The 10,219-nt window shown below is 47.1% G+C and overlaps 1 protein-coding gene across 1 annotated transcript in view; it reads right to left on the reverse strand.

The window, feature by feature from the left end:
• Positions 1-2,083: 2,083 nt before the first annotated feature.
• Positions 2,084-10,219, reverse strand: part of LOC106816893 — a 13,543-nt gene continuing 5,407 nt past the window's right edge. Inside the window, exons 3-8 of the mRNA XM_014821537.1 lie at positions 7,613-8,549; positions 6,700-6,918; positions 6,099-6,186; positions 5,624-5,910; positions 2,496-2,900; positions 2,084-2,244 (exon numbers count right to left, since the gene is read on the reverse strand). Of these exons, the coding sequence (XP_014677023.1) occupies positions 2,084-2,244; positions 2,496-2,900; positions 5,624-5,910; positions 6,099-6,186; positions 6,700-6,918; positions 7,613-8,534 (2,082 nt within the window). The 5' untranslated portion in view covers positions 8,535-8,549. The remainder of the gene's footprint in view (positions 2,245-2,495; positions 2,901-5,623; positions 5,911-6,098; positions 6,187-6,699; positions 6,919-7,612; positions 8,550-10,219) is intronic.

Below are 10,219 nucleotides of genomic sequence, written 5' to 3' on the forward strand. Positions count from 1 at the left end.
GAAACATGTGGGTCAAACGGTTCTTGAGTTATCGTTGACCGTAGGCAGACACTGAAATGCATAGTGAAATTGCCAAAATAGACCTAATTTGCATAATTAAAAAAAATAATCAAACCCCTGTGATAACTTTTGGGGCCAGTCGTTATTCATTCACATACCAAAAATGAGCAAAATCCGTTGAACCTGAACTGACTTAAGGCCATTTCTATTTTTGCCAAAAAGTGGGCGTGGCTCGAAAGTAGGTCAACCGGGACTAACTGGCCCCAAAATAGGACATTCACACCTCTCCCATAGGAGTAACAATTGTATGCAATTTGAAACATGTGGGTCAAACGGTTCTGAAGTTATCGTTGCCGTAGCCAAATGTTGACGGACGGACGGACGGACGTACGACGGACAACGCCACATGGCAATAGCCCATCTTGACGATGTCAAGGTGAGCTAAAAACTAAAGATACAGCTCCACTAATCGATAGTCCACATTATGAAGTTAGTTCACAATATGTCTCCTCTGAGGCAGCGCTATACTTCTATACTTTGTACAGTTAGTGTAAAGAAAAACCAATATGTTGGTATTGTCAGGCACCAAACTCTCCCTCCCCCGGGTTAAAAACACCACCTGCCCTGCAGTAAAGAATACCCTCTCATATTTCAGCAGAATAACCTATGAGGTGTAAGGTAACAACACTACAGCAAAACGGTTTTTACTAATAGTATTGTATCGGATCGTTTATATTCTGGAATTTTTTTCGGTATTGATACATCGTATCGCACGCAATCCATCGCGATACATCGATGGTGTTGGAATCGATTACAGTCCTAGTCGTGACGTTCGTCAATGTGTTAGACTACAACTAAAGATATATGCACACACATGCGCTCGCGCACGCACGCACACACACGCACGCACACACACACAGCCTACCCCCAACACGCGACCATACAAAACACACAATCNTCTTAAGCTTGTCTGCGGGTAGAGCACTAGGTCGGCGTGATACACGCCTACATGCAGCCAAAAAACATCTCATCGAACTTGGGTGGCTAATTCTCGGGACTTAATTTCTTCTGCCTGAGATCTCTATTCCTAAATTGCATTTCCTGGCGCCTATATAAGGAACATGTCGTTTTTTCTGGATAGTGGGGGGCGCAGTAGCCTGTGGTGAGGTCTTGCCTTCTCCCCGTGTTCTATTCCCCGACATGGCTTGCCGCAAGCTGACCAGTGGGGTTCACGGCAAGTAGTGTCCATAGCAGCTATTACCTGCTTTACTGAAAACTACGACGATTTACTAACATGCAATATTGTGTTGCAGCTTTTTTCAGCTACATCATCATATAAAATTGAAGAACCCATCCTCCAACATTTACGCGTTAACGTTGCATTTTATTATAAACCATATGTACGGACGACGCGCATGCAACTGCGCATGCTCGTGGACTTACACTAATCACAAAAATATAAACTCAACACTATAAGAATGCGTACAAGTAAAACGCGAGATTGCACGATTGCTACTACGCATGCTCGTGGACTTATACTAATCACAAGAATATAAACTCAATTTTATATATATACGTACAAGTAAAACGCGATATTGCACGATTCCAAGTACACTTGACATAGATACTGACAATGACAGCACAATAATTACTGTAGTATACGCAACGTCAAATACTTCTAAAGAGAATACTGTTCAAAAAATGGCTCAGTAATTAATGGGAAGTTTTCCAATATTATACCAGTAGGCCTATAAATACTCAGTATACGTCTACCAGAACACGTGAAAATCAGATGGAATATCGGCAGCAAATACTGTTATCCTAGCACCGAGAACCGTATGCATTATTCCAAAAACGCATTAAACAAAATCGCATCCATCTATCTATCTATCTATCTATATATATATATATATATATATANGATGGGAGCGAGGGTTATGATAGAGGGAGTTGTGTTATAACTCACCATGTTGACGGTGCAGTGGGGGCAGTAGTAGTCCTGCTGCTGCTGCGTGGGTAGGTAACACTTACCCACGCAGCAGCAGGACTACTACTGCCCTCACTGCACCGTCAACATGGTGAGTTATAACACAACTCCCTCTATCATAACCCTCGCTCCCATCAGGCTCGCATCGTAGTTCACACAGTCTGCATGCTGCCATAGTCCACACCTGCCACACTGCACAGCGGCCGCCTCCCCCGCCTCCTGCCCTCCACACGTACACTCAAAGTAGGGTTTCTCACCTAAAACATAAACACGCAGTGGTCACATGAGTGTAGCTACCAAATAAATGCAAATGTAAGTACGCACGCACCTGCGCACGCACGCACACGCACACGCACGTACACACATACACGCACTTGCTGACTATTACACTCATGCACCCACACGCCTGTATGTATAATTACAGGATTTAACGTATAGAAAGAATTACAGAACAACTGTTGTTGTAATAAATGACTAGGTTTTTCTCATAGAGGGAGCCACAACATACCGATGGGGTTTGTTTTGAAGAAATTGCCTAGCACTTTTCTCTGATTGTTTTCTAGATCAGTCTGCATTTTTTTACTTGTCGGTTTTCCCACTAGATTTCCAGCTTCCTCCTTGACTCTGTTCTCTTCGGTTTTCTCAGTTTTCATAGTAACAGCACATTTCTCGGGTCGCTGTGAGTTTCCTCTCTTCTGATTGGACACTTTGGCATTCGGTACATCGAACGACTTCAACGAACCCTCTTCTTCCATTTGTCTGTTGTCATGACAACTGCTGCTCGAGAGAGGATTGTGCTGTGCGTCACGTGACTTCGTGCATCCGTTCGGGATCAGGTTTGCGACGGCCTCCTTAAGCCGAGCCACGACGTCTGCCACGGCATCGTCGACAGCAACCGAGCCGCAGCCTCCAGCTGTGAGAGAGAGAGGCGTTACCGTGGTTACAGGAGACGAGCGTACGCGCACCGCGTGGGGCAGGAGAGAGACAAGCATCCCTGCTACGGCTTACGTGTCTTAGGTACGAGGCAAACACGTGTCTCAGGTACGAGGTAAACACGTATCTCAGGTACGAGGTAAACACGTGTCTCAGGTGCGAGGTAAACACGTGTCTCAGGTACGAGGTAAACACGTGTCTCAGGTGCGAGGTAAACACGTGTCTCAGGTACGAGGCAAACACGTGTCTCAGGTACGAGGTAAACACGTGCTCCAGGTACGAGGTAAACCACGTGTCTCAGGTACGTAGGTAAAACACGTGGCCTCAGTAGTGCGACGGTAAACAATGTCTTCAGGTACGAAGGCTTAAACAACGTGTCTCAGCGTGCGAAGGTAAACAGCAGTGTCTCGAGGTACGAGGTAAAAACACCGTGTCTCAGTTGTGCGAGGTAAACACGTGTCCCAGGTGCAAGGTAAATCACGTGTCTCAGTACGAGGTAACACACGTAGTCTCAGGTGCGAGGCAAACACGATGTCCTCGCAGGCTACGAGCGTAAACACGTGTCTCACGGTGCAAGGTAAACACGTGTCTCAGGTACCCGAGTCAGTAAAACACGTGTCCTCAGGTACGAGGTAAACACGTAGCGCCGTGCCGCAGTTTGTTGTGGGCCGTCTCAGGTACGAGCGTAACACGTGTCTCAGGTACTAGAGGTAAACCACGTGCTCTAGGTACGAGCGGTAAACACGATGTCTCAGGTGCGAGGTAAACACTGTCTCAGGTGCAGGTAAACACGTGTCTCAGGTACGAGGTAAACAAGTGTCTCAGGGTGCGAGGCAACACGTGTTCAGCTCGTACGAATGGTAAACACGTAGTCTCAGCGTGCAAGATAAACATCGTGTCTCAGGTACCGACGGTAAACACGTTCTCAGGTGCAAGCGTAAACCACGTGTCTCATCGTGCGAGGCAAACACGTGTCTCAGGTCGAGGTAAAACACGTGTACTCAGGTACGAGCGTAAACAGCGTGATCTTAGGTGCGAGGTAAAACACGTGTGCTCAGGTACGAGGTAAAACACGTGTCTCCAGGTGCGAGGTAAACACGTGATTCTCAGGTGCGAGGTAAACACGTGTCTCAGCGTGCGACGGTCTAACACGTGTCTCAGTCGTGCGAGGTAAAACACGTGTCTCAGGTGCGAGGTAAACACGTGTCTCAGGTACGAGGTAAACACGTGTCTCAGGTATACACACGTCGGCAGTATTGCATGATGGAGCTGTCAGGTAAGAATGCATATATTTACAATAAGGATGCCTCTATAAAATATGCATATATATCAGGAGTAGATAATAGGGAGGAGTGTGACATCAATAAACAAGGGAAATTCGTCATTTACTAGCCTTATAATACCTACGATTTACTACGCGTAACGCAACCAACATGAGCTCAAATCGTACACAGTACATCTCTTCCATCGTCGTGTGAAATCGTTTCCTAGTATACACCCTCAATCCGGAGATACAGACTAAAACGTACCACACGATTTTCAATTCTGTTGCCAGCAAAATCCATGTGGCGAGGAAGCTATTTGAAACAAAAGGCAGCTACTAACCACACTGTCCACGGCTTGCGCTCACGGCGAGGCGCTGTGGCTCGCAGGGAGATTGCACGTGAGCAGGAGTCTAACAACAAGATTACTGTTTATTGATAGACTCATGATGTGCTATGGTGCGGTAGGTTATACACGCTGCCGCTGAGCTGCAGAGCTGCTGCTGATTGCGGTGGGGGGTGCATACAGCTGTAATAGGTCAAAGCAAAGGTTAGCTCGCCGAGTGTTGCGTCGATGTCCAATCTCCCTGCGAGCCACAGCGCCTCGCCGTGAGCACAAGCCGTGGACAGTGTGGTTAGTAGCTGCCTTTTGTTTCAAATAGCTTATTCGCCACATGGATTTTGCTGGCAACAGAACTGAAAATCGTGTGGTACGTTTTAGTCTGTATCTCCGGATTGAGGGTGTATACTAGGAAACGATTTCACACGATGGGAAGAGGATGTACTGTGTACGATTTGAGCTCAAGTTGGTTGCGTTACGCGTAGTAAATCGTAGGTATTATAAAGCTAGTAAATGACGAATTTACCTTGTTTATTGATGTCACACTCCTCCCTATTATCTACTCCTGATATATATGCATATATACACATCAGGGTCCATACAGATAAGTCAAGACAAAATTCAAGGAGTTTTTCAGGACATTTCAAGGACAATTTTTATTTTTCAAGTACTAAAATTCTAGCTTAACTTAATAAAATTGAGTGTTTTCAGACTTAGCACAGCTTGAAAAGATAGATTACATGGAATTAGAAGACATGAAAACTTCTGATTCAGAAAAAAACAGAGATTAACTGTGAAAGGTATTCATTATGATGAGGTTAAGGAGATTAAAAACATGTACATCTTATAAACTTATACATATTTACATTACACATAATTACATATTTATTGCTTTATATTTCTTATTTTATAAATTCCAGTAGTTTTGAGTACTTTTCCAAGACAATAACAACTTTTCCAGGACAATTCCAGTATAAAACATAATATTTTAAAATTCAAGGAGTTTACAAGGAGTCGTATCAAATTCCAGGACATTTCCATGCCCGTGCGGACCCTGACATATATACATATAGCATATACATATATATACATATAGCTTACCGTCTGTTATTTTTTCCTTTCGAATGTTGGCTGCATCGTTGGTTGGCGTGTGGTTCGTTAGCGAGGCAGCATCCGTGAGCGGGGCGTGGTTCGTTAGCGAGGCTGCATCCGTGAGCGGGGCGTGGTTCGTTAGCGAGGCTGCATCCGTGAGCGGGGCGTGGCCCTGGTTTACACGGGGGTGCAGCAGGATGCAGGCTAGCACCTCCACAGTCTTACCCAGACCCATCTCATCAGCCAGGATGCCACCAGGGGTCTCTGCTATCGTGACGGGTCTCTCCTTCACAAACCTGTGAATGGATGTCGTTGTACATTAGTGAATGTTAGTGCATTGTGTACATTAGTGCAAGTTAGTGGATTGTGCACATTAGGTAAACACGTGTCTCAGGTGCGAGGTAAACACGTGTTAAACACTTATGTAATCAATAATCAATACATAGTAAATACGAAAAGCTAAACAACTGCAGCAAGCACTGACCAGCCTATGTACTTGTTATAGAAGATCCGGCGCCCATCTAAGGTCGTGACCTCCGTGTAAAGCGGATGAAGCGGAGGCGGAACATCACCTACGAGAAAGTACGTCACCATAGCGATCATCTGATTTGATCAAGACAAGCATCAATGCAAGGGAGACAGCATCAGAACAAGGGAGTCAGTGGTTTAAAGTTCTAAATGCATGTAACAATAACATATGACAAGTGACATGCCAAAATGACATGAATTAAATTTATGAGAATTAATCTACTACAGTCACTGATGTCATATATGTATGCGCACCCACGCACATGCACCCACGCACATACACCCACGCACATGCACCCATTCACATGCACCCATTCACATGCACGCACACACACATGCATGCACTCACGCATGCATACATCAGGGTTCTCAAAGAGCAGTCATAGCCTGGCGGCCCGCACCAGCCCCCGCATCCTAGCCCCCGGACCACCCTAGCACGCAAACCGCCTTCAGCGATTTGCGACTAGGACCGTAAAGGCAGCACCCGCCATGCTATAATGAAAAAGCTTGGAGAACCCTGTACATGTATATCTACATGCAGACATGACATGACTAACCCTGTCCCTGCGATCCTTGGTTTCCCAGACTTCGCTCTCGGCTGAGCATCCACGCCACGGCATCGCGCTGGTAGCTCCTCAGTACAGGTCGCAGCGCGGGATGCTGCGTTTCCACGGCAACGCTCTCAGACTGTAGTGTGCCTCGTCGCTCGGTGTCCAGATGTGCATAGAAGGAGGTAAGATCGAGTCTGCTGCTGCGCGGGGCGTTCACGAGAAAGTCTGTGAAATGTGCAGCAGCAGCATGTATGCTCAAGTAACACCTTATAGTTATACGGTATTATTGTATTAAATGCTATAGAATGTGACAGCTAACCGAACATTATACCAGGGCGCGAAATTAGCACCGGCCCACCGGCATATGCCGGCAAATTATTTGGAGGGCCGGTAACATTGGCAAAACACCGGCCCTCCGAGCCGGTGGTTTCAGCCGTGTTAGCGAGTACCTACATTTTTACTTATAGCATTAATGAGCAAATAGCCTACATTACTGTTTTACCTGAAGGTTATCATGCCATTATTTTTCGACATTTTACAAATTTGAAATCGAGAATGCAAGCGTGAAGTATTCACGTTGATTTTACAAACAAAATTTGTGAGGGCTGGTAAAAAATTGCTGTTACCAGCCCTCTGGGCCGGTGCAAAAAAATCTGAATTTCGTGCCTCCCACGCGTGCACGCACGCACGCCTGCTGCTCCGCCCGTCAAGATAATTAATAATAATAATTAATAATCCATTGATTTTTATTGCACGCATATATTAAAATACGTTCACAGGTGTATCAATAGCATCTGAATGCAAGCCTTGAGAACATGAGTTATGTAACAAGGCTTGAATCATACATAGCCTTGAATTAAGCAATCGGCACATGTACCAACAACATTACGCCATGCGAAACAATAGAACGTACACCTACCTTCGCAGTCCAGCCGCAGCAGGTGATTGGTGACCCGTCGTCGTGCCGACGGCCCCGGCCCGCCCGCACGACCCACGACCTCGCTCGGGAAGCTGGGTTGGACAAACGCCGCATCGCTCACCGTCGTCGTGACAACGAGCATGCCCGTCGCGTCGTCGACGGCAACGACACTCAGCGTGGGGCTGCGCTGCGCGCGGAAGCCGGCGAAGAGGTCAGCGGGCATGCTCGTTGTCACGGCGACGAGGTCAGCGGGAGCCGACGGCAGCTCCGCGACGTGGTACCACGGTGGCGCCCCCGCGTGGTCACCCTCACCGTACAGCATGCAGCGTGTGGAGTCTCCCTCATTAACATACAGCCACATCTCGCCCATGCACACACGCGCAGACGCGCCCGGTCGCCATGACAACAGCCGCAGCGAGAAGCTACCGATGCGGTACGGCAGCGCGGTGCTGCCCTCTATGGTCAGCTTCACGTAGAAAGAGCATTCACCCAGGAGCTCGTCGAATGTTGGGAAGTTTCCCTGTAGAGGCGTGCAGTGCTCATCCCTTGTCTGCTGCGCCCCGGCAAATTTATCCCTGGCAACTGTCATCTGCTGCGATTTATCCCCAGCAACCGTCATCTGCTGCGATTTATCCCCGGCAACCGGCATCTGCAGCGATTTATCCCAGGCAACCGTCGTCTGCTGCGATTTATCCCAGGCAACCGTCGTCTGCTCCTTCCTGACTAGCGGCTGGCAGCGGTCGTCGCCGGGGAGACCGTCGTCGCCGGGGAGACCGTCGTCATCGCTGTCGTCGATGACGATGAGGTCAGCAGGCTGGGTGGCGGCTGCGCCGGTGCCGGCTGCTATGTGCAGGTTCCACGACATCGCCTGTCGCTTCCCTAGAGACGCCCTCGCAGGTGCAGACGATTTCCTCTTCGGCATTGTAGCCGGGAGCGACTGAAGCGTAACGAAGATGTCTAACGAACTAAACACTAATTAATAACGACTTAATAACTAATTGCAGCTGAAGTGTGTAACTGAAAATCATTTGAAGTAGTTTTTTTAAGGAAGTAGCTGGAGGTACGGCAGCCGTCGTTCGTTGAAGCCCCTTTTTGGCATTTATTTGAGGGCTGAGGCAATTATTTGCAATCTTCTGATGTAAAGTTTACAATAATGTTCATTTTCATACCTAATCCGAGTGTTTTCTAGCTCATAAAAACTCTCAAATCGTGAATTTATTTCCCAATGCATTATTTCGAAATCTGAATTAATTGGGCGCCGCCATATTTGGCTCGTTTGTATGAAAGCGAATAGACTGCCGTACCTCCAGCCTCGTAACTTGGAGATACGGCTGCCGTACCTCCAGCCACTGCCTTTTTTAATTGTCTATTTGGGGGGGGGGAGATGCAATAATGATATTAGCTCTAGTACTATACTCTATAGCCCGCATACAGTTGACGCAGGCCTGTGGCCTGTTGCCTGCGGCAACTGTACGCGGGCTATAGTATTAGAGCCATAATGATATCTAACGCAATGTATCAATGTATCAGGGCTCGAATTAACCGACAGCACCGACGGCAATTGCCGTCGGTGCCCCTATCAATCGCCGTACTGCCCTTGAAAATCCAACCCGACCGACGGCAGTGACCTGCCTTGCCCTTTTCTGTAATTGCCGTCGGTGCCTCTGGCTAGACTGGTTCGCGGCCGCACTGTTTGTCGCAGAGCGTGTACATTGTCTAGCAGAGCGTGAGGCCGGATTCCAGTCTACCCTTCGGCAAAAACAATAACGTGGCTTGCTGCCAACCGCTGCCAGTAGACGATCGATAAATCGTGTGCCACTGCGCCTGTGTATGCCCGTTGTAAAACACGAATATTTAAATACTGCACGTGAACTTGGCCTGCGCGCGATTTAAAGCGCGGGAAACGACGCTCGCGCAAGAATGGCCAGCTGTGATCTGTACGGTGTGTAGCTTGCTAAGTGCAGTAAATTTAGAAAAATGTTAGTAGAATTCATACGATGACACAAAGTTTTTCATAACAATGGTCTGGGTCTGGGCTAGCGAAAGTTAGGTCAGGGCTAGTGGTTTTCCTCAGTTACTAGCCCGATGGTCTAGTGAAATAAAAAGTAAATGTTGAACCCTGTTACTGTACTTCCATTAGCAGAGGGTGGTACAGGGGTCGGTGTTACGGTGTAAGCTTACATGGGGGCGGAAGACGATGTACATGTGGGCGGGAGACGGTCTGTACATACACGGTAAAAATTGTATTAATTTGTTATGAGTTTTCCTTTAATTTACAAAAGTGCCTTGGTGCCCTTCTCAAATTGTGAGAGTTGCCTTGATGCCTTTTAAAATTGCCTCGGTGCCCATCCATTTTACTACTATTTAGAGAAAATTCAAGGCAATTTCTCACATGCCCCTAAAAAATTGCCTTGCCCCTCTCGTCGCTTAATTCGAGGCCTGCAATGTATCATGTGCTGTTATCACACTTGTTGAGCAGTTTGATAATGCAAGATGGCCACCTGGATTAATAGGATAGACTAAAATAACGACTACTATTTTATAATGTGCAAAGTTACAAAAGCGCATATCCACTTTAGGCACCTTAGGTATCACAAAGTGATGCAC

Source organism: Priapulus caudatus, unplaced genomic scaffold (genome assembly GCF_000485595.1).
Source record: "Priapulus caudatus unplaced genomic scaffold, Priapulus_caudatus-5.0.1 Scaffold1522, whole genome shotgun sequence".
NCBI lineage: Eukaryota > Metazoa > Priapulida > Priapulimorpha > Priapulimorphida > Priapulidae > Priapulus > Priapulus caudatus.